This window comes from Schistocerca piceifrons, chromosome 6 (genome assembly GCF_021461385.2).
Source record: "Schistocerca piceifrons isolate TAMUIC-IGC-003096 chromosome 6, iqSchPice1.1, whole genome shotgun sequence".
NCBI lineage: Eukaryota > Metazoa > Arthropoda > Insecta > Orthoptera > Acrididae > Schistocerca > Schistocerca piceifrons.
This window is the reverse complement of record NC_060143.1, coordinates 97,055,160-97,081,021: the sequence shown is the minus strand read 5'-3', so window position 1 is coordinate 97,081,021 and position 25,862 is coordinate 97,055,160. Positions and strand designations below refer to the sequence as shown.

The window sequence follows — 25,862 nt, the reverse complement described above, 5'->3', positions numbered from 1 at the left end:
CAGTTTTCAGGCGCAATGTATTGTTACACACTTCTGTCAGTGTTGTACTGTTCATCCGGAACCAGCACTTTACCTTAATGATGATCCACCCACTGTAGTGGAGACATATCGATTCTTAGGACTGGTTTTAGATGCTCGATTGACTTGGCTCCATCATCTTCTTCAGCTTAAGTAAACGCTCAGGCTGAACCTCAATGCCTTCTGTTGCCTGAGCAACACCAATTAGGGTGCAGATCTCTCTACACTGCTGCAGGTCTACAGAGCCCTTGTCCAATCCCGACTTGATGATGGGAGTGTGGTTTATGGTTCAGCAGCACCTTCAGCGTTGTATTTACTTGACCCTGTGCACCACTGCGCGGTTCGACTAGTGACAGGAGCTGTTAGGAAGAGTCCAGTGACCAGTGTACTGGTGGAGGCTGGTGTCCCTCCATTGCAAATCAGACATGCAGTTATGCAGCACACATTCGTAGTTCCCCTGAGCATCCGAATTACCATATCCCTTTCCTGTCTGTGGCAGTCCATCTCCCGCATTGGCAGCCCAGGTTGGGGCTAATGATTGTGGTTCACGGGCCGTCCCTTCTCTCTGAACTGAGTCCTTCCCTTTACCACCTCTACTTGCAGTCCGTTCACGTACACCTCCATGGTGTATGCCTCGGCCACAGTTTTGCCTGGACCTTTCACATGGCCCCAAGGACTCCATTAACCTTGCGGCTCTCCGCTGTCACTTCCTCTAGATTCTTGACGTGTTCCAGGTCTCGGAAGTGGTTTACACCAATGGCTTGATGGCTGATGGTCATGTTGGCTTTGCCCACGTGCACGGCAGCCATATTTAACAGCATTCCTTACCTGATGGCTGCAGTGTATTCACTGCAGAGCTGGTGGCCATTTCTCATGCACTTCAGTATCTCCGTTCATGCCCTGGGGAGTCTTTTCTTTTATGTACTGACTCCTTAAGCAGCCTGAAAACTATCGACTAGTGCTACCCTTGTCATCGTTTGGTAGTGTCCATCCAGGAGTCCATCTATGCCCTGGAATGGTCCAGTCATTCAGTGGTGTTTGTCTGGACCCCTGGTTATGTCAGAATCCCAGGAAATGAACTTGCTGACAAGCTGGCCAAACAGGCTACATGTAAACCACTTCTGGAGATGGGCATCCCCACAAGTGACTTACGTTCATTATTACGCCGCAAGGTTTTTCAGCTTTGGGAGACGGAATGACAAAATCTCAGTAAGCACAACAAACTGTGAGCCATTAAGGGGACAACGAATGTGTGGAAGTCCTCGATGAGGGCATCTCGCAGGGACTCTGTGGTTCTGTGCAGGCTCTGCATTGGCCATGCATGGGCGACCCACGGCTACCTCCTTCGCCATGAAGACCCACCTCAGCGTCGGTGCGGCGCCCGGTTGACAGTGGCCCATATTCTTCTGCTATGTCCTTCTTTGGCTGCCCTGCAACTTCATCATCGGTTGCCAGACTCGTTAGCCTCGATTTTAGCAGACAATGCCTCATTGGCTGATTTGGTTTTACGTTTCATCCGTGAGGGTGGGTTTTATCAATTGATCTGAGTTGTAGCACATGTCCTTTGTCCCTCTGTGTCCTCCACCCTAGTGCTTTTAGGGTGAAGGTTTCAATCAATTTGTTGCAAGGTGGCTGGCTTTTCCTTTTTATTTTCGTGGTCGGCCAGCCACTTTAATCTGCTTTCTTGTTTTACTCTCTTCTGTTTCTTGCATCTCTGTTGTTCTCTTGTCCTCTTTCATTCCTTTTAGTGTTATTTGCCTCTCCTTCATTTTTGTAGTCTTTCCTTTCTTTCCGTTTTGTGTTATATGTCTCTTATTCTCACACTTGTGGCATTGTTTTATTAGGAACAAGGGACTGATGGCCTCATAGTTTGACCCTTTCCCCCTCTTTTAAACAAACCAACCAACAAGTAGGGCAAAGCAAAATCAACTGCAACTGCTTTGAAAGAACTACAGCACCATTTACCTGAAGCAGTTTAGGGAAAGTGTATAAAACTTAAGGTGTGCGGCTAGGGGTTCTGAACCCTGCTCCTCCCAAATGTAAGTCCAGTGTCTTAAACATTGTACCACCATGCTCAGTCACAACAGAGAATAATGTTTAAGGAATTTGGAAGTCTTACACTTACCTGAGAATAGAGTTTCATGTGAACTGTATTCTTGCTCATAAGTAAATTGTGAACTGACTCAAACACTGTCCAGTCACATTAATGTGACCACCAGCCAAAAGCTTGATCAACCACCTTCAAACAGTCAAGGCATGCAGAAAGAGAGTCAGTGAGGTTCTGGAAGGTACCAACAGGGATAGGGAGCCATGCCAACTCCAGTGCCATGGGCAGCTGTGCTAGGTTTCCCGTTTGTGGTTTGAATTATATTTACAAAACAGGATACCAATTGTAGGACTGATGTCAGCTTACTCTAACCACAAAATAAATTTGATATTAGATGCAAAGAAACTGGAAATATTGTCTCTTACCTATATAAATGACATCCACACATCTTATGGTGCAGCAAATGCCACGGTATTCGCAGATGATACTAGTGTGATAATAGGTGCACCAAAGTAGCTGCTTCAAAAAACTGCTGATGAAATCATTAAGAATCTCCGCTCTTGGTTCAATGCACACAGGTTAACACTAATTGCAAATAAAACAAATGATATGCATTTTGGGAAAATAAGCCAAAACATAAATCTTGATCTGGTTTTGTGTGTTACTACCTTTTGTATGACCTTATATATTTTTGTCTGTACTTTTTTTATTTACATATTTTATATTCCACATCCTTGAAATGGTTTCCCATAAATTTACATGTACATTTGGACAACATCCATACAATATGGATGGATAAATAAAATAATAAATAAATAAAAGAATTGTTGATCCATCGTGCAAACAGCCTGGTGGAGGTGGTCCCACAATTTCTTGGTTCAGTTTAAATGAGGAGAGTTGGAGGCCAGGGAAGTACAGTGAACTAATCCTGGTGCTTTTCAAACCATGCATCTGCATTGAAAGCTGTGAGACAAGTTGCATTGTCTAGCTGGGAGATGCCATCGTGCCAAGGAAAAAGAAACATGCATGTAGTAGTGGGCATAGCCCCTAGGATAGATGCATACTTATGTTGATCCATTATGCCTTCCACAATTACAGGATCACCCAGGGAAAGCCACAGAAACATTCCACAGACCATAATGCTCCCTCCTGGTTGCAGGCTGTTTGCTTTCAGATGTTTCACACTATACACACCAACAGCCATTTGTCCAATTGAGCATAAAATGTGATTCATCTCAACAGGCCACCTCTTGCTACTCATTGGATGTCCATTCATGGTATTGGTGTGCAAATTCCAACCATCATTGCTGATGAACAGCAGTTGTATTCGAAATGCTTACATCCTTCACCTGAAAGCCAATGATCATGCCCTTTTGGATGTCAGATAAATTGTTGTGTTTCTGTATTATGACAACAAGTGCACTGTCTTCCCCATCTCTCAACACACACTATACACCCTAAACTGCTTGTGCTTCCACCTGCCCTCTGTGAGTGGTTATTGCACATTGACATTGATCATAGGCAGTGATCACATTAATGTGACAGGACCATGCATATACAGTACAAGTATTATTATTATTATTATTATTATTATTAGACCGAGTTTTTGCATCCATGTCTAAAGTTCAGAAGTTCTGCATTCTAATGTAATAAACATTTAGAAAATGGCAAACAAAAAATGAATGAGTTTCAGGATGCTCAACAATAAATTGAAATAATAATTGTAGTCTAAAACTGCTAACGTGTCATTGTACACATGGTAAAATATGTGTCTCAAATAAATACTGCACATAAATATCATCCTTCCATAACTATCGATACTCTTGTGCTTATATACGAGGGCTATCCACAAAGTACATTACGTTTTGGAATTAAAAATAAATAAAGTATTGGAAATTTTTTTTTATTATACACAGATGAAAGCCACACTTCAATACTACTTTTCTACATAGTTGCCATTTAAATTAAGGCACTTATCGTAGTGATGGACGAGCTTGGAAATTCCTTCGTCGTAAAATTCGGCCGCCTGCGCATTCAACCACGTGGTTACCTCTTCTTGAAGCTGTGCATCGTCATCAAAATGCTGCATAGCCAACCACTTCTTCATTGCTGGGAATAAGTAAAAGTCGCTCAGTGCCAGGTCAGGACTGTACGGCGAATGAGGAAACAACTCTCACTTAAAAAATTCGAGAACTTCACTGCCGTGTGGGCCCGGGTGTTGTTGTGAATCAGCAAGATCTTTGAGACCAACTTTCCCCTGCGCTTGTTTTGTATTGCTCTTCTGGGGTTTTGCAGAGTTTGGTAATACCTTTGAGAGTTTATTGTAGTGCCTCTTTCCAGGAAATCCACAAAAATCGTATTTCTACCGGGTTACTGATTAACCACGTGGTTGAAGGCGCAGGCGGACGAATTTTACGACGAAGGAATTTCCAAGCTCGTCCATCGCTACGATAAGTGCCTTAATTTAAATGGCAACTATGTAGAAAAGTAGTATTTAAGTGTGGCTTTCATTTGTATATAATAAAAAAAATCCAATACTTTATTTATTTTTAATTCCAAAACATAATGTACTTTGTGGATAGCCCTTGTACAATAGCAATACAGCTTAACTGCAGAAGCACAAGTTTTTTATTTATCTACAAAGTATAATATGCATTTATAGATATTATTTAAGCTTAATATTTAATTAATTTTTCAGGTGCCATGCAGAATTTCAACTGAACAGCCCACCACTGTTGCCATTCTGGTTTACCCCAGGCCAATTTAGAGGACAAATCATCATAAACAGAGATAGAAGCAAGGTCTTTTATTTTCATTTGGAAGTACCACCTACAAAAAAACTTAATGTAGGCAAGTTATTTATCAGCTATTGTGTACAATTATTATTCTCTATTTTTTTAATTGGTAGTAAAAAATTAACATTAGCAATAAGAAACATACATAGTTATAAGCTGCTGTGAAAGAAAGAACAGGGGAGGATGTAGGCTGATGCAGAAATTGGGAAACACAGTTGAATGTTTCAAGGAATTTAATTTACCAATTGACAGTAAACCAGTACATGCGGTACATTAACAAAACTGCAAATGTTACCCATTGTTTTAAATGTATATGAAGATTACTAAGCTCTTTGCCAGAATAAATGGCAAAGAAGAAAACCTGATTGTAAAAGAAAAATCTCATGTTTATTTCTAATGTAATCTTAAATGTCACTCAAATTTTAGCCAATAACCTCCCTTGGCTGGGAAGTCTAGTGCATAGCATACGCAAATCCAAAGAAAATGTTCTTGGGCAAACAGCAAAATTGTTACGGCAATTGTACATAATATTTCAACAATAGCTCAAGTTTTAATCAAGTGTACTGATTAACTGATGCAAGGTACTGATGATAATTCAGCTGATTGTTCAAAATCTTGTGCATTGTTGCCATGACAATCTGGCTGTTTACTTGTTGCACTAATATGAACTCCTGGACCTTCTCTAATATTACTAACAGTTTCCAGTTCTGACAGTGAGAGCCCAGCCCCTCAGCACGCATGCAGTCTAAGTTAATGCCAGTCACTTCCTAGTTCTATTTTCCATTTCATCCACAGCCTTTTTCTCCTTGTACCTCTTTTTTACCCCTCTCTTCCTCATTTGCACTCTGTGATTTTCTTTATCCTTACATTTCATACATTAATTCATCATGTTCTATAAACCCCATAAAGAACCTCCTTGATGGATGTGGAACCAGTGAATTCTCAGCTACTGACTGCTAGCAGATCATTATTAGCGGTATTCTGAAAATTGTGTCTGCAGTAACTTCATTGTTGTAATTCTCATTTTTTCCCCAAAGTACATCGCATACGAAAATATGTAGGATAAACAGCCAAATGATTGTGGCAGACGTACACAAAATTCTCAGAACAGATGGAGTTGCTGTCAGCAGCATTCCTTATAACTCAGTCTGTTGTCAGCATATCTGTCACAACGATCTGGCCATTCACATGAGTACTTTCATGCAGCTCCACCAGTACTTTGCAGTTTATCCCTGCTTCTTGTGCTCCTCTTGGTCCAGAGTTCAGAGAAATATTTTTCTTCCTCCAGCACCATATTTCCTTCTTTTCCCTGTTATGTCTTCCTCTTTCCTTTGATAAGTTCTTTTTCATCAGAAGATGGGAATTTCATTGTACTTTCTTGTGCTGATGATTGTTAGCTCTAGTTCTGTCTCAGTGCCGATCATTTTTCTTATTATTATTATTTTAATGCTCATAAATATGACCAAATTACATGTAGGTCTACAATAAGCCTTCTTGATAAATGACCTTCTTTTTTTAATTTTCAGACATGGAATGGATGAATGAACAGAATTCAAGCTTAGAAGTTGATATTGGGTACCTTCCAGAAATGAAGCTGGAATTCAAAGGTATCATTTTTCAGGCAGATCAGAGTGATTAAATGAGTAATGAAATTCAGTTAGTGCTATAGTGTTGTTTTTAAAAAAATTCTGTGCTTCAAAAGCTTCATTTTAAAGATGTTACTAAACAGCTTGACACTTGGTTCCTCCTTTAATGAATATGTGAGTGGTAAGTCCACATGTTCCAAAACAATTACTTATCATGAACCTAATCACAGCAATACAGTGTGTTCTGTAATGAGGAGGTTTGAAGATTCAAAATTTAATTTGCAACTAAATTATCCATTATCAATGAATATCCAATTTGCTTTTGAGAAACAGTGCTCATAAGAGGCATAACTTACAGACCATTAAATTGATTGTAGTACATAAAGCCTGCATAGAAAGATAAGAATAAACGCAGTAGACGGATCCGGCACACACCAGGTTTCAAATGCCTAACTCAAGCATCAAGAGAGGGGACGGAGAAAAGAAAATTATAGATTGTGTCAATTATTGAAGTCCTTATCTAGCCATATTAACTTTCCTTTTCTAGGAGTGTCTTTCTATATCATTTGGAGGTGGGACTAACACACAAATCTAACTATGGGAAAGTCAGATGCCAAACTATAAGAGAAACTCGGATGAGAATTCCATCTTGTGCAAGACACCTTAGAAGTTTCGTTTTATACAGACCTGTTTCAGCACTTTCTGTGCTATCTTCAGTGGGTTACTTTATTTCCTTTCTGTGAAATCATTATTACATATTAACATTTAGAGAAAACATTTGGTACAAAATATTTACATTTGTGAATGAAGTGATCGTTGTTGAATATTATACATGGTTTGTTAACAGTTAAGATATATATTACTGGGCTGATGAACTGTTTGTTGTTTATTCAGTATGTCTAAAGTTCTGGTTTTGTAGCTTATTTGGGAAAAGGTGGATGTGTGCAATAGTTTACATACCTTACATGAAGCTATTGAATGTTTATTGGTGGCTGTGAGTCTGCTACACAAAACTTATCTGCAAACAGCAAAACACAATTTTTATTTTTGTTTATTATTCATTTCTGAATGAAAATGAGTATGTATCATGTTATTCTGTGTGTTACTTACAGCTTTCATGTTGTGGTATTTATCTCCTTTGTTTGTGGTGCAGTAACAGGCTGATTTCTACCACTTTTGACATTTCACAAGCATTTCCTGTGACTTTTCAAACTTGCGAGTGTTTTTGCAGCCATTGTGTGGTGTTTTGGCTGTGAAGTATTCATTTGTTTCATGGCATGTTTGTCTGGGTGGGATGTGCAGATTTCAAGTGTTGTTGGCATTTGTGGTGTTTGGTTTGCGTGTTTTCTAGAGTTTGCAGTGCAGAGTGTACAAGATTAGTGTATATGGCTTATTTCAATTCTATTATATCCTATGGAATAACATTCTGTTGCTTGAGAGAAGTTTTTAAATTACAGAAAAGTGCCATTAGAACTGTTACACACTGCAAGCCCTTTTCATGCAGCTAAACATTTGCATTACCACCTTTGTATATATTAAAAAGCATACTGCATACAAGAACACACTTGAGTAGTTTACGTGTAAATTCAGATCTTCATGATGACAATACACATGTCTGTAAGAATCTGCATGTCGAAAGAACAAGAAAAACAAAAACTCAGAAACATGTGAGCCACTATGGAATAAAGCTTAATAATGCTCTGCCATTCTGCATCAGGGGAACAGAAGATGGAGGAAAATTTAAGTCAGAGTTAAAAAAGTATCTGACAAATAAATGTTTTCATAGCATAGAAGAATATTTTGAATCCTTAAATCACTAACTGATACTTGTATTGTCAATATCATGTTGTTCTCATTGTCAGTTCTATGTCTTGCTTATACTCTTTTAAATCTAAATTATGTGTAATATGTTTTTTCCAAAATGTACTAAATATATATATATAAATTCATCACACATGGTATATGTTAACAGAGCATGTAAAAGAACATCCCATTAATTCAATGTTTTAATTTTCAACATATTATATAATGTTAATTTTACATGTTTGATAGAAATTTGTAATATTCTGCTGTGCATATTCTGGACAGTATTATGACAATTTCTATACCATGCAATAGATGCAAAGGATGATAATAAATGAAATGAAATGAAGTGTGTGTGTGTGTGTGTGTGTGTGTGTGTGTGTGTGTTTGGTGGTGGTTGTTGTTGTTGTTGTTGTGGTGGTGGTGGTGGTGGTGGTGGTGGAAAGGCATCTAGAGTGAATATTGCACAGTATTCAGGAGAGGGAAATTTAGTTGTGGGGGCTGAACATGTTAAGTTTTGGTGTGGATGTTATTTGTATAGTCCATCAGTTGTGACAAAGAGGGCTTTATTGCACAGTTATGTGTATTCATTTAGTACTTTCTTCCCTTGGGCTGTTGACTTTTGGATTTGATACTTTTCTTCTATTGTTAATTTTTGGTATAGAATGTTACTAGTTTTAAGGATCCTTAAGTCACCGTCAGTGTTTGTTGGGTGGTGATTCTGTGTTGTCACGTTGATTATGAGCTATTGTTTTTCAGTGCTCTGAGATGTTCTCCATACCTGCTTCTGAAGTTCTGCCATGTTCAACCCACATGTACAGATTGACAGCAGTTGCAAGTTAGGCTGTGTTGTGTTTCTTTGTGAGTATGTTTAATGATTATGTATTGCCTGTTTTTGTATTTTGTGGTTTATTTTATCTACTCTCTATGCATCATATCCATTCTTCTGGCAATTTGATTTATTGTATTCAATTCTTACATGTAATCATGTTTGTTCTTCAGTCTGTGTGGTAAATATCTGAAGCTAGCTTCTTTGTGAGTCATGAGACGATTAGATTGGTTATGAATACTGGTGCTGCTGATTGTGAGTTTCCTGTAAGTTGTGAACTCATGCCTGTTGTTTCTCTTGCTTATGGTGAGATCTAGGAAATTAACTCTTTCATATGTCTGTGTTTCCATGTTGAACTGTGTTTGTGGGTGTTTATGTCCTCCTGAAATTCTTTTATGTGAAGCTGTGATTCATCTGGTGTGGTTTTGGCATTAGTATATTGTCAGAGATTTGCTTTTCTTTCTGATTGAGGAGAATGTCAGCTAGGAGGCCACTGATGGGAATCCCATAGGTAGTCCATCTTATTGAGAGAAAAATTTGCTGTTGAATGTGAAGTAGTTTTGCAGTGTGATATCCTGAGTATGGCTGATATTTCTTGTAAGTTTGTTGTGGGAATGTTCACGACATTTCGATTTTTCATTTTTGTCGGTTTGCTAAAGAAATTTGGCTTTTATTAAGCTTTCCTGCTGAGGCAGTAAATTAATTTAAAACGAAATGTTTAATTCCACACTATTGGCTAGTTTCAACTGTTCACTGCATTTCAAATGCACGTTTTCATCTTCTAGCACGTATGGCATTATGTCATAATAAAGAACCGAACAAGAGATATCACACACACAAACATACAGGCTTCCTACGTCACTGTAGCTGCGCAAGTGCAGTAGAACCTCTTATCCGGCGCTCTATGGCAACTGCTGAAATGAAACTATTTCTAACAAGTCGCGGGAAAATATTGCGAATTGTGATTCAAAAAGCGTTATTTTCTATGTAAATTTCCTTTTATGCTAGAGGAACTACGTGCGAGAATGTACGATGAATTTCTTAAATAACAGAGCATTTGCTCTCATTTAAAAATCAACTCTTTGATGATGAGCCATTTAGAAGATTTTTGAGCCCAGAAAATCAGAGATTTATGTCGGTATTAAAAAATTTACTGGCGTATTTGTGTGATGTATCTTAAAGTGTAACGTGTGATAAACAGATCAACATTGTATGTGAAAGCTTAGCTTCTGTTGTAGCTTATTAATCTTCAAGGCAAATATTATATGTGAAAGCTTTGCTTTTCTTGTGGCAACACTATGTATATTAACTTAAACCATTAATTTTTCCTGTTGGTGGAATTCGAAATACAAAAATATGCAGCATACATGTTGCTGCACATCAAAGATCTTTCCAAAACGTGTTTTTCCCCCCTGAGTTTTGTTTTCTAAAGTGCTGCAAAATTCTACGCTGCTGTATAAAAACCATATTCCTTCAAAGGATTGATAAGTTTTACAGTTCCGACTGAAAGTATACTGTCATTTAACACAGAAAAAGTGTATTTTCACCTGGTTCAAAAGCTCAAGTGGCTCCAAGCACTATCTGAGGTCATCAGTCCCCTAGTCTTAGAACTACTTAAACCTAACTAACCTAAGGACATCACACACATCCATGCCCCAGGCAGGATTTGAACTTGTGACCGTAGCAGTAGCGTGGTTCCGGACTGAAGCGCCTAGAACTGCTCGGCCAAAGTGGCCGGCCTTTTCACATGGGAGAAAATGTATTTTTAACTGGGATATCCAGGAAAAATCCAGGAATTTTTTTTTCCTTGTTCGCGGATACACCCTGTTATAATTTCTTGCCTCTAAGAAAAGTCTCTCACTCTCCATTCTTTGTAGATGTTCGTTCCATTTTCTTCTGTAATCTCAAATTTTGTCAGTTCTTCTCCAATATCTTGATTTCTTAACAACCTTCAACACCTCTAAGGAATTTCGTTTCTTGTGCCTGAATCCAGCTTCCTTGCTTCATGGTAATCACCTAGGTCTCACTCCCACAGAGCCGTTTGGGCACTAGGATGTGAAATGACATATGCCTATAGCAGATATATTGAAATTAACCTGAATAAATTCAGCCAGGTATGTGGAACAATTAACAGAAACCTAACAAACAAAAACAGGAAAGACACTCAAATTGTACAGAACAGGAATACATTGACAAAACATTAGAATTCATCCAAAGAAATGAAAACATAAAACATACCAAACACAGCAGCATTAATTTCATTTGACACAATTTCCATGTATGTACACATTCCAATAGAAGAAACCAACAACATCATAGAAACAAAACCACCAACTACAAGGAAACATCCCGACAACAATCATACAAGAAATATCAGCCATACTCAGGGTCATAACAGAGCAAAACTACTTCACATTTAACAGCAAATTTTACTATCAACAATATGGACTGCATATGGGATCCCCATCAGTGCCCACCTAGCTGACACTCTCCTCAATCAGAAAGAAAAACAAATCTTTAAAAAACTACTAATACCAAAACCATACAGAATAGTATATTAGTACAGGTATGTAGATGATATCATTTGGCTAATAGATGAATCACAGCCTCACATAAAAGAATTTCATGAGGACATAAACACCATCCACCCACAAATACAGTTCAACATTGAAACACAGACAGATGAAAGAGTTAATTTCCTAGATCTCACCATACGCAAGAGAAACAACAGATATGAGTTCACAATTTACAGGAAACTCACAATCAGTAGCACTATTATTCATAACCAATCCAATCGCCCCATGACTCACAAAGAAGCCAGCTTCACGTATTTACCACACAGACTGAAGAACAAACATGATTACATGTAAGAATTGAATACAATAAATCAAATTGCCAGAAGAATGGATATAATGCAAAGAGAGTAGATAAAATAAACCACAAAACACAAAAACAGGCAATACATAATCATAAAACATACACACAAAGAAACACGACACAGCCTAACTTGTAACTGCTGTCAATCTGTACATGTGGGTTGAACATGGCAGAACTTCAGAAGCAGGTACAGAGAACATGTCAGAGCACTGAAAAACAATAGCTCATAATCAACCTGACAACACAGAATCACCACCCAACACACATTGGCAGTGACTTAAGGGTTCTTAAAACTAGAAACATTCTATACCAAAAATTAACAATAGAAGAAAAGTATCAAATCCAAAAGTCAACAGCCCAAGGGAAGAAAGTACTAAATGAATACACATAACTGTGCAATAAAGCCTTCTTTGTCACAATTGAAGGACTACATAAATAACATCCACACCAAAACTTAACATGATCAGCCCCCACAACTAAATTTCCCTCTCCCGAATACTGTGCAATATTCACTCTAGATGCCATTCCACAACAACAACAACAACAACAACAACACCCCCCCCCCTCTCTCTCTCTCTCTCTCTCTCTCTCTCTCTCTCTCTCTCTCTCTCTCTCCGCAATTCTACATGGCTCACCCAGACAAACATGCCATGAAACGAATGAATACTTCACAGCCACAACAACACATGCCAGATAAGACTTTCCCACATGTCTGTGCTATTCATCCCAAAACAATCTAAAAAATATCCTGGCCCATCTTTGTCACACCTACTCTCAATCTCTTTCCATATGGGTCTTAACTCTGTGGAAGGCCCAGGTGCAATACCTGTCCTATCCACCGAACCAGCACACCCTATTCCAGTCCTGTTATAGGTGTATCCTATTCTGTCCTAGACAGAGCTACTTATGAAAGCAGTTAATATAACTTTTGCGCAACCTTTTATGTGGGCATAACCTCCAATCAGCTGCCCACCAGAGTGAATGGCTACTGATAATCTGTGACCAGCAGAGTTGACCACCCAGTGGTAGAACAGGCTCCTGAGCAAAAGTGCTCAACATCAGTGGCCTCAATACCAACTTTCTGAACTATGTAGATGGGGACTGTCCTTACAACACATTATTTGATCCACAGTCTCTGCCAGTCTGTGTTAGCCACTGTTCCTAACTGACCTCCACCCTTGGCCCCTTGCCCCAAACCCTCACTTCATTAGTTCTACACTCAAACCCTCTTTCCCACAGTTTCCCTACTCTTCTGTACTATGTCCCCTCCCAGTTGATTACATCATGTCAATGTGTACCACATGCAGCTCTCGCTGTCTGCACCGAATCGATCTCCACACGGCCAGTATTATGCAGTCAGCCAGGTCTGAAGAACACTAAGCACTGCTAAGTTTTTGGACAGTTTTCTTTGCAATCCTATCAGTGACTCAGCACTTGCAACTACACAGTTAGTTGTTTCTGGTACTCAGTCCATTATTTGAAAGTCAAGTAACATATTGCTTCATCTATCGTCCACTAACATCCATACTGTGTAATGACCACAATGGAAAAATTTAATAAATTCAGGCTTATGCAATGGTGTACAACAGTCTTTCTACCTGCATACCATCTACAGTTAGAACAGGGAGGGTGGAAACATTATTCTGGTACACTACATACACTCTACCATACACCATACATTGGCTTGAAGACTACAGATCTAAAAAGAATCATCCTTGAGCTAATTTTGGAATCAGGATAAGTATGTAGACATAGTTATATATTTATCATGCAAAAATAATGCTTTATTAATTAGTGAACTACAGTGCATCTCACATCAGAAGGCAGAACAGTTTTGAACTTTTCTGTGCATCCACTTATAATAACTGCCAGCAGTTATTGGACCAAGTTTCCCCATGCCCAGCTGTGAACAGCACCATATGGCGATAACAGCACTGTGCCAAAAAGGTACTTTTCACATGGGAGTTAAGCTTTATAACAAACTTCCTGAAAACATAAAAGCTATCACTGAGGTCAATACATTTGGAAAATCTCTAAAATCATATTTACAGCATCACTGCTTTTACTCCATTGAAGAATATTTAAATTTATGAAATGTGTTATATAAATACTTACGCGTAAAGTGTATTATTGTAACCTTAAATATGTATGCCTTGAAACGACTTTCACCCTGTATATTTATAACTTGACTTGTCCAATGTCTTATGCATAAGCTGCTATGTAGACAACAGGACCAATAAAAAATACAATTCAATACAATACAACTGCTCCCCTCCAGGCTGCAGTCCGGCCATACTTAGGGGTGCTGAAATTTGATTTGTTGTTATTAGCAACAACACTTAATAACGTTTGTGTTGTGACTCGCCGATCATTCAAAGCGCTGCCGCGCAATTACGCGCGTCCTCTACATGCGGCGCTGTCTGCCAGCCATGCAGCAGCTGCGCCACCTAAGCGACCAGCCAAGCAGCGGCCACTAGACAGGGACTCAGTGCTCATTCGAATGCTAACGTGTACACACGTCTTGCTTGTCAACTTACTCTGCGACTTATATGTGTTGTGTCGTTCTGAAATATATGTGTTAAACTTGACGTTATAACAATTGAACTTTTCCTTTTCACCATTGACCCACAGGGTTCCATGGCTACTGTCGAGCAACTATTGCAAAATCTCCTTGAACAGCAAACGCTTCTAACAGCGGTGATTCGCGATTTCGTCGCAGCATCAAATGCGGGGCGTTTCTCGTCGTTGGCTATACCTCCTTTTCCTCCTTACGACGAGACGGCGGAAGACTGGTCTGATAATGAAAAACGTCTTCGACAGCACTTCTTGGCATTTCATGTCACGGACGAACAACCATGTAAGTCTCTGTTCCTTTCCTGGATTTCACCTCAAATGTATCGGTTGTTGTCGCAATTGGCTCCTTTGAAGGATCCTGCGTCTTTGTCTTTTGCTGAAATGTGCTCACTTCTGTCTGTCTATTTTCGAAAGCAAACGCATGTCTATTTTCGAAAGCAAACGCATGTGGTAACCTCTCGTGTTGCCTTTTATCGTTGTCAAAAACAGCCACATCAATCCTATCGCGCTTGGGCTGCTGAACTTCACGGCCTCAGTCGAAAGTGTCAATTTGTTACTGACATTCACAAAGAATCCTTTGCCGATTCCATGGTACAGGGTGCTATTATCCGGTCGGCGCCCGACAAAGAAGTTCGGCAACGTGCCCTTCAGTTGGCAAATTCAACTCTAGATGAAGTTCTCTCCATTGCGCAGTCTTTTGAAATTTCTCGCGCCACTGGGGCGCAAATAGAGGCGTGGGGTGATGTTGGGGAAGTACAACCTCTGTGCGCTGTTGACGACGCATGCGGTGCGTCCCCGCCAGCCAACGTGGCCGCAGTGCGCTCCCACGTGCAGCCTCGGCCTAGCAGTAAACAACCCGCTAAGAAACTGCAGCAAAACCCCCGGCAATTTCCTTCATGCCCGCGGTGTTTTACGAAACATTCACACGAGGATTGTCCCCAACGTTGGGCTGTGTGTCACAATTGCAAAAAGAAAGGTCATGTGTCTTCCGTTTGCAAATCCAACCGCATACATGATGTTCATGAACATGATGCTGATTCTGATTCTGTGTTGTCTGTCAATTGCACTTCTTCCCTTTCAGGGAAGTTATTCCTCACTGTCCAAATCCTTGGTCGAGATGTTTGCATGCAAGTGGATACCGGTTCTGCTGCCACTATAATTAATTCTCCGACGTATCTTCAGTTGGGTTCTCCACTCCTGTCACCTGTCACTCGGCAATTACGGACATACAATAAACAGAAGATTTCTCTCTTGGGACAGTTTAATGCTGAGGTATCTTACAAATCCGTCATTCGCACTGTTCCCATACTTGTGGTCGACCAGAGCAACGCAGAAAATCTTTTTGGTTTCGATGCCTTTCGCTTTTTTGGGTTCTCCATAGATGACTCTGTCAATATTGTCTCTGATGCTATTCCTTATGCTCAACTGGATTCCTTGTCGACGACCTTTTTGTCCCTTTTTTCTCCTGGGTTAGGCCGTGCAAACGACTTTGAAGCTCATATCACACTCAAACCCACTGCCCGGCCTAAGTTTTTTCGGGCTCGGCCCATTCCTGTGGCCCTTCGTGATCGGGTAAAACGGGAGTTGGATCGTCTCACTACTTCAGGGGTCTTCCTTCCTGTCACTTCCAGTGAGTGGTCCTCTCCTGTCATTGTTGTTGCTAGGCCAAATGGTGATATTCATCTCTGTGGCGATTTCAAAGCCACTGTAAATGCTCAATGCTTCATCGACACTTACCCTATGCCCCATCCTGAAGAACTGTTCACTAAACTTGCTGGAGGCCAGTATTTTTCTAAAAGTGACCTGTCAGAAGCTTATCTCAACTTCCTCTCGACGCTGCTTCCTGGCAGTTTCTGGTCCTTAACACACCTTTCGGCCTCTATCAATACCAATGCTTGCCATTCGGGGTTGCTAACACCCCTGCTCTCTTTCAGCAATTCTTGGAACAATTATTGCTCCCTGTCCCTGGGTGTATCAATTACATGGACGACATTGTTGTCACTGGCTCCACCACTGAAGAACATCTTCAAAATCTCCACTCACTTTTTCATGTCTTACAGACTGCCGGTCTTAAGTGTAATCTTCAGAAATCACAATTTTTTTCAGGCATCTATCACGTACTTGGGGTTTCAACTCTCTCGGGATGGTATTTGTCCGCGTCAGCAAACTGTCGCTGCAATCGATGCCCTTCCTCGCCTTACATCTGTTAAGGAACTGCAGGCCTTCTTGGGGAAAATAGCATACTATCACAAGTTTTTACCGTCTGCGGATTCGGTGGCTCAGCCGTTGCATCGCCTGTTGCATAAGAACGTGCCTTTTCACTGGTCCGTGTCATGCGAAGCTGATTTCCAGAAATTGAAGACTATGCTGAAACAGGCCCCGTGCCTGGCTACTTATTGACCTGGCCAACATCTTGTTCTTGCCACAGACGCCTCTCAATATGGGGTCGGTGCAGTCCTTGTGCACCGTTTTTCTGACGGTTCGGAACAACCCATTGCTTATGCCTCCAAAACGCTCATGGATGCCCAACAAAAGTATTCTCAAATTGAAAAAGAAGCTTTGGCCATTATTTATGCTCTTCATAAGTTTGGTGTTTTTCTCTATGGCTCAAAATTTCATCTTGTTACGGATCACAAACCACTTGTTTCCTTGTTTCATCCATCAACGTCACTTCCCGACAAGGCTGCACACCGCCTCCAGCGTTGGGCTCTTTACTTGTCTCGTTTCAATTATGAGATTCATTTCTGGCCAACGGCTCAACATGCAAATGCTGATGCTCTGTCTCGCCTTCCCATGGGTCCTGATCTGGCATTCAATAGGGATGAACTTTTGTGTTTCCACCTGGATGTTGCCAAGGAGCGGGTTGTGGACGGGTTCCCCATCACTGGGGACAGGCTGGCGGTTGCTACCCTCTCCTGGGTTTTACGCTGTATTCAGAAGGGTTGGCCAGATCGCCCATCCGCTAAGACTTCTGATCCGTTGCGGAACTACTACGCTTTGCGCTACCGCCTCATGGCTAGGGATGGTGTTATCCTCCTCTCCACTGACAATGCTTCGCCACGTGTTGTGGTACCTGCGTCTTTGCGTGCTTCGGTCTTGCACCTCGATCATCAAGGGTACTGGGGTGTGTCTCACACAAAATCTCTGGCGCGCCGTCATGTGTACTGGCTTGGCATCGACTCTGAAATAGCACACATGGTCGCTGCCTGCGGCCCTTGTGCGTCACAGGCCGCTGCCCCGAAGTCATCTTTGTCACCGTGGCCTTCGCCTGAGAAGCCCTGGGAGCGCATTCATGCTGACTTTGCGGGACCCTTTTTAGGTACTTATTGGTTCCTCGTAACTGACGCCTACTCTAACTTTCCTTTCATTGTCCGTTGCACATCGCCTACCACCGTGGCAACCACCAGTGCTCTCGCCCGCATTTTTTCTTTGGAAGGCCTCCCCTCTACTCTTGTTGCTGATAATGGTCCGCAATTTGCCTCTTCCGAATTTGCGGATTTTTGTGCTCGTCACGGCGTTATGCATGTCACGGCCCCGCCATTCCATCCACAATCAAACGGTGAGGCTGAACGACTGGTCCGCACATTTAAGGCTCAGATGCGGAAACTTCTGACTTCTTCTTCTGCTGCTGCTGATGATGCGCTTCTCGAATTTCTGGCGTCTTACCGTTTCACCCCCATGGGCGACCACAGCCTGGCTGAGCTCCTACATGGCCGACAGCCCCGCACGCTACTTCATCTTTTGCGGCCTTCCACCTCATGGCCGTGGGTGCCTTCACTTGGCTGGTTCACCGACGACGACCTCGTCTGGGTACGGGGATATGGCAGGCGGACAAAATGGAGCCCGGGCCGCATCTTAAGACACCGTGGCAGACGCCTGTATGAAATCCAGAGGGACACGGGTGTTGCAGTGCGTCATTCAGACCAGCTTCGGCCTCGTGTACCAGCAATGCCTGTTCCGAATGCCGCTACACCACCTTTGGCTCTACCTGATGCTTGGGATCTTGGCATCTCTCAATACTCACAACGCAGCCATCTCACCGTCATCGCGATGCCAGCACAAGAATGGACGCCACCAGGAGACGTGCCCATGCAGGAACCGGATGACCATCCTCTGTCAGAGGAAATCTACTCGCCTCCTCCTCCAACGGACACTGACACATCGTCCATGTCTCCTGTCATATCAACTGGACTTGCTGCAACAGGCAGATTGGTGCATGGGGCCCCAGCAGATTCGACCCCTACGTCTCCTGTCATCTCGACCCGTTATCATCGGGGACACTTCCGTCTGTACGGGAAGCCCCCTCCTCGAGACTTTACGGCGAGTCAAACAACGCCTATGGACATCAGCCATCTCCAGGACACCTCCATCAAGACCAGTGCAACAATTTCAAGGGGGGGGGAAAGTGTTGTGACTCGCCGATCATTCAAAGCACCGCCGCGCAATTACGCGCGTCCTCTACGTGCGACGCTGTCTGCCAGCCATGCAGCAGCTGCGCCACCTAAGCGGCCAGCCAAGCAGCAGCTTCTAGACTGGGACTCAGTGCTCATTCGAATGCTAACGTGTACACATGTCTTGCTTGTCAACTTACTCTGTGACTTATATGTGTTGTGTCGTTCTGAAATATATGTGTTAAACTTGACGTTATAACAGTTTGGTGACATAAAAGGTGTCTGCTTCCTCTCTACTGACATATGTATAAGCAGAGCTCATCCTCTTCACAGTATGGTACTACACTCTCTCCAAGTAGAGGCACCTTCCTTCACAATGCTCACTACAGCAAGTGTTGGTTCTGTTGCTCATGCTGTGTCATATTATGCAATACTGTCTTGTAGTGCACAATGTAGAGAGAAATTTGCACAGACAAGAAATATTACAGAGAGCAGCACCAGTATATATGCTTCTAGAAAAAATATAATAGGGTGGTCCCAGTTCATATTCTGGTAGGCAATTTTTATGTACTCAGTTAATACTTATAACTGAATTATCAATATTAATTATGGTCATGTAGAGGTATGGTGGGGTGGATGAGAAGGTACTTATCAATCATTGAAATATAAACAGCTGGAGACCCACATATTTGATACAAACACAACTGAATCTCAATATATTTTCAGGAGGTGGAATCCCACAGCTCATATACAGGGTGTTACAAAAAGGTACGGCCAAACTTTCAGGAAACATTCTGTTGTGGGTTGGCAGGAGAGCCAACACCAGGATACAAGAGGAAGCCGAAAGGCATGCGTTTTAGCTCACGCAGGCTGGCGTGAGGTCTGGAACAGGTCAAGGAAATTAGAATTTAGAAAAAAAGGACGTAGCTGGTGGAATACTTAACTTTAATCCATAAATGGTGAATGTCGGTCTGACGGTACATGCATCACAAGATCAATAGCAACTGATAATGGCGCCTTGCTAGGTCGTAGCAAATGACATAACTGAAGGCTACGCTAACTATCGTCTCGGCAAATGAGAGCATATTTTGTCAGTGAACCATCACTAACAAAGTCGGTTGTACAACTGGGGCGGGTGCTAGGAAGTCTCTCTAGATCTGCCGTGTAGCGACGCTCAGTCTGCAATCACTGATAGTGGCGACACGCGGGTCCGACGTATACTAACGGACCGCGGCCGATTTAAAGGCTACCACCTAGCAAGTGTGGTGTCTGGTGGTGACACCACAGGGGGCATTTGAAAGCTCTTGTCTACACAACCCCGGTACCAAATGTAGAGATTCTTCGTGCTCGTATTGTGGATGGCTGTGATACAATACGTCATTCTCCAGGGCTGCATCAGTGCATCAGGGATTCCATGCGACAGATGGTGGATGCATGTATCCTCGCTAATGGAGGACATTTTGAACATTTCCCGTAACAAAGTGTTTGAAGTCACACCGGTCCGTTCTGTTGCTGTGTGTTTCCATTCCATGATTAAGGTGAGTAGAAGAGAAATAATAAAATGAGCTCTAACATGGAAAGTAAGCGTTTCCGGACACATGTCCACATAACATATTTTCTTTCTTTGTGTGTGAGGAATGTTTCCTGAAAGTTTGGCCGTACCTTTTTGTAACACCCTGTATATTTGAAAAATATCATTTTACCACCTTGAGCTGCTGGTAAAATTCTTTATTTGCATAACCAGTTTTGTTTGAATGACAATCATCAGTATCATAAAAGTATACAGAGTTTTATGTTAGATGATATACAAAATCATTATTGTTGCATGATAAAACCATGAATTACACACTGTCATCATATCATAATATAAATTTCATCATCAAGCTATAAAGACTATGCTAGGTAGTCATTTGCAGAAGGTTTGGAGGGGAAGGAGGTGGGGTGAAGGAAAAGGACTGGAGAGGTCTAGGAAAAGGGGTAGATTTCGGAAAAGTCACCCAGAACCGCATGTCAGGAGAAACTTACCAGACAGGATGAGAAGGAAAGACTGATTGTTGGGGACAGCATTGGACAAGATTTGAAAACCTGAGAGCTTAAAGGTGGAAGACAGGGTAATATTCAAGACAGAAATTACTGCTTAAACATTGTGCATGAGTTAATAAGAATGAAAAGCTAAGTGCATTGTTAGTAAGCGAGGTGGAAAGGGGGGGGGGGGGGAGGGTGAAAAATGATGGCAAGACAATGAAGTATGTAGAAAACTAAACAGAGTGAAGAAGAGAGTAGTTGCTGTGAATAAATGCTGAGACAGAAGAAATTAAGCTGTAATCTCTGTCTTACAATTACCCTGTCTTCCACCCTTAAGCTCTCAGGTTTCCAAATCTCATCCAATGCAGTCCCCAACAATTAGTCTTTCCTTCTTATCCCGTCCAGTAAGTTTCTTCTGACATGCGATTCTGGGTGACTTTTCCAAAATCTACCAATTTCCCTAGATCTTTCCAGTTCTCTTCCTTCATCCCTCTTCCTTCCCCTTCAACCCTTCTGCATGAAGAAGGAGCCACTGGCTCTGAAAGCTAGCATAATTATAACCTTCTTTTATGAGTGTGTTCTGCCACCACTTGGTGAGTAGATTTTTTTATCTATCCAATTAATTTATTTGTCTGTCTGTTTTGGCACAGATAACAGCAGTTTGGCTCAATTTGTCAGTTCTTTGGAATTGCTGTTTTTAATTATCAGACCATGAAAATCCAGAAAATTTAATAACTTCTAAACCTGTAGAGCATTCAACATGATTTTTACTTTACAAAAGATAAGTACCAGTATGAGGTGTGATCAAAAAGTAATGGGGATTCTTTTAATTTTGTGGAATTTATACATTCAGTTTTCAAAACTTACTTTTTTTGTATATATCTTGCTGGTACACATATTCCTGATTATGTTTGTGAAGTTGCAGATGTTTGAATATTCAGTTTATTGTCAACAGTTGAAATGGCTGTATGTGTTTTTGAGTGCTTGGTTAATTTTTACTTATAAAATAAAGGGATCAAAGAATTTGCATTAAATTTTGCTTGAAAAATGGAATAAAGAATAGCACCACTTTCAAAATGTTGACTGTGGCTTTTGGCAAATCTGCTATGAGTAAGATAAAATTTTTGCAAGTAGTATAAACATTTCAAACAGGGTCGAGAAGCCATTGAAAATGATGATCGCTCTGGATACTCCAGCACATCAAATACTGATGACAATGTGAAAGAAGTAAAAAAACGGTTTTGGAAAATTCTGGGTCACTATCAGACAGGTTGTTGGTGATGTTCGTATATCTTCTGACTCATGCCAAGCAATTTTTTCAATCTTTTGGGCATGAAACAGATAGTGGCAAACTTTGTTTTGAAATGGTTGAATGTTGACCAAAAAAGACGTCATGCAGACAGCACTCAGAAATAGCTGAATCAAGTTGACAGTGAACCAGAACTTCTAAAGGATGTTATAACAGGTGGTAAAACGTGAGTATATGAGTATGAAGTTGAAACCAAGGCCCAATCATCCCAATGGATACTACCTGAAGAGCCAAGACTGAAAAAAAAATTGACAAGTTCAATCACACTGTTTTCTTTAATTAGAATTGGATAGTGCATCATGAGTTCCTGCCTTACGGCTGTATGGTCAGCAAGGAATACTACCTGGAAGATATGCACTGTTTATGTGAATTAGTGTGAAGAAAATGGCCAGAACTGGGGCAAAACCACTTGTAGAAGTTGGATCATGCTCCCGCTCACACCTCAATGCTTCTTCATGATTTTTTGGAAAAAACAAAACCATTAGGTTGCCTCAGTCACCGTATTCACCGGACATGTCCCCCTGCAACTTCTTTGTATTCCTGAGGCTAAAGAGAACCACGAAAGGATGTCATTTTGCACCATTGATGAGATAAAAACAGAATCGCTAAGTAGACAAACACTGTAACGAAAACTGAGTTCCTGAAGTGCTTCTAAGATTGGAAAGAGCACTGGCACAAGGGTGGTTACCTTGAAGGGGACAAAGTTGTTGTTGATGAGGAAGTAGATACTTTACGTAAAACAAAAATTCCTGTTACATTTTGATCACATCATCATCATCAGGATGACACAGAGGAAACAGAGGATGACACGCATAAAGCTGAAATACGAAACAGCTTTTTCCAAAGCTGTTTCACAGAGGAAGACAGCACTGCAGTTCCTTCTCTAAATCCTCACACAAATGAAAAAATGGCTGACATCAAAATAAGTGTCCAAGGAATAGAAAAGCAACTGAAATCACTCAACAGAGGAAAGTCCATTAGACCTGACAGGATACCAGTTCGTTTCTACACAGAGGGTGCGTTTCTGTATGAGGTATCGAATATATTGCTTCCCCCTACTTATACCTCCCGAGGAGATCACGAATGTAAAATTAGAGAGATTCGAGCGTGCACGGAGGCTTTCCGGCAGTCGTTCTTCCCACGAAGGGAAGGTAATGACAGTGGCACGTAAAGTGCCCTCCGCCGCACACCGTTGGGTGGCTTGCGGAGTATAAATGTAGATGTAGATGACCATCATCATCATCATCTTATTTGACAGTTTCCAGCCTCTGGCCGGGTCTGTATGGAACATAGGCCTCTCCATTGTCTTCTGTCTTATCACCATCTCTCCATCTTCATCTTGGTCCAGTCTTCTCCTTTCTTCTGGATGCATTCCTCTACTCCTTTCAGCCATCTGTCTCTCAATCTTCCTCTTGGTCTCTTTCCTTCCAGTTTCATCTCATGTATCCTCCTGGGTACCTCTTCTCCTCCATTCTCTTAACGTGTCCATACCATCTCAGCCTTGGTTTCTCTATTTCCTCCTGTAATGGTTCCATCTTCATTAACTCTATGATCCTCTTATTTCTTACCCTGTCTATCTTTGTCACTCCAATACTGTTTCTCAAGAATTTCATCTCACTGGCTTGTACTTTGCTTTTCTCTCTCCCTTTCATAACCCTGGTTTCTGATGCATGTGTCAGGATCAGGACATAGTATGACCAGTATGTAACCTTTTTACTGATTTGGGGTACATCCTTGCTCCATATCAGGCTTCTGACACTCTTCCGAAATGCTTCTGCTTTTCTCCCCCGCTCATTTATTTCTCTATCGTTTCTTCCATCTTCCTGTATCTTTCTTCCTAGGTACTTGAAACTCTCCACTCTCCTCAATCATTCCCCACCAATTGTTATTCCAGTTGTTCCTCTCTCCTTCTTTCTTGTTGTGATAATAATCTCACTCTTACTTTTACTAAATTTCATCCCATATTCTCGTAATGTTCATTCCCATATGTCCAACTGCCCTTGCACTTCCTCCTCTTTATTCCCCGAATCATCAGATCATTTAAAAACACCATAGCTTTCATCTTCCTTCACCAATTACTTGTGCTGCTGTACTCATTATATCATCCATTGCTACAGTGAAGAGTAATGATGAAAGTGCACTTCCCTGCCTCAAGCCATTCTTCTGTTCAATCCAATCCAATCTCTCTTCTCCCACTTAAACACAGCTTCCATGATACATTTCCTTATCATCTAAATAATCTGTTTTGCTACTCCTCTGTTCTCAAGGGCTTTCCACATTTTGCTTGTACATACACTATCATACGCTTTTTCAATGGCCAGGAAGGTCATTGGTAGATCTATTCCATATTCATAGTGCTGTTCCCGCAGTTGCCTTACAGCCAGAATTAGATCCAGTGTGGGCCTTCCTGTTCTGAAGCCATGTTGCTCTTCTCTCATTTTTCCTTCTAATTTTGCCCGAATTTGTGCTTCCAAAATTCTCTCAAAAATCTTTGCACAATGACTCATCAGTGTTATCCCCCGGTGGTTCTTGCACTCTTTTCTATTTCCCTTCTTAAAGGTTGTGACAATTATTCCCTTCTTCCAGTCTTCTGGGATCATCTTCTGTCTCTGCACAATTTTCATTACTCGATATAGCCATTGTATCCACACCTCTCCTTCTGCTGTCACCATCTCTACACTTAACTCATCCAGACCTGGTGACTTCCCTCCCTTCATCTTGCATCTTGCCCAATGCCTCTTCCACTCCCCCCCCCCCCCCCCCCCCCCATGTAAGGTCTTTTTCTATTTGCTTTTCCTCTTCAGCTTGTTCCTCCTCATCCAGGTCCCCATTCGGGTTCAGGAGTTCTTCAAAATACTCCTTCCACATATTCTTGAGTTCCTCCTTATTCTCTTGATCTTGTCCACTTTTGTTCACCATTCGAGCGTAATCTGTCATACCGTTCTTCCTCTTACTTTTAATATTCCAGTATAACAACTTTTTTGAACCATCACTAGCCTCCTCATCATTCTGGTGCCCTGTTCCATCCACTTTCTGCTTTCCTCCACCACCACTCTTTTTTCTTCTTTCTTTCTTGCTTCATACTCTTCTCTTGTCTCTACTGTTCTCTTCTGGAACCATACCCTAAAGGCTCTATTCTTCTTCTGTACTATATCCATTGTTTTATCATCCCACCAGGGTGTTTCTTTCCATCTCTCTTTGTTGCTTATCCTCCCGCATATTTCTTCCGCTGCACTTACTAATGTTACCGTGAAGCTACTCATTCCTCTTCAAACATTTTTGCTCATACTTTGGGATGCTTTCCTTTGCTACTTGTAGGTGCTGTAGCCTGCTTTCTTCCTCCTTCAACTTCCTTACCCTTATACATTTTTCCTGGTTTTCTGTCCCTTTATTATCCTTAGTCCCTCTCAGGTTCATTACCAGCAAACTGTGGTCGCTATCCAAGGCCTCTGATGGTATTACCTTAATGTCAATGATGTTCCTATTCATCTCACTATCGTACAGGAAGTAGTCAACTATCGACTTTCTTTTTAAGTCTTGACTGTACCAAGTAATTTTGTGGCTCTCTCTTTTCCTGAACCAAGAGTTCCCAACCAGCAAGCCATTCA

The 25,862-nt window shown here is 41.4% G+C and overlaps 1 protein-coding gene across 1 annotated transcript in view; it reads left to right on the top strand.

Annotated features, from left to right (window-relative positions):
- The window catches only part of LOC124803166 (selenoprotein N-like), a 153,680-nt gene that overhangs the window by 110,557 nt on the left and 17,261 nt on the right, over positions 1–25,862 (top strand). Inside the window, exons 5-6 of the mRNA XM_047264348.1 lie at positions 4,764–4,915; positions 6,387–6,467. Coding sequence (XP_047120304.1) covers positions 4,764–4,915; positions 6,387–6,467 — 233 coding nt within the window. The remainder of the gene's footprint in view (positions 1–4,763; positions 4,916–6,386; positions 6,468–25,862) is intronic.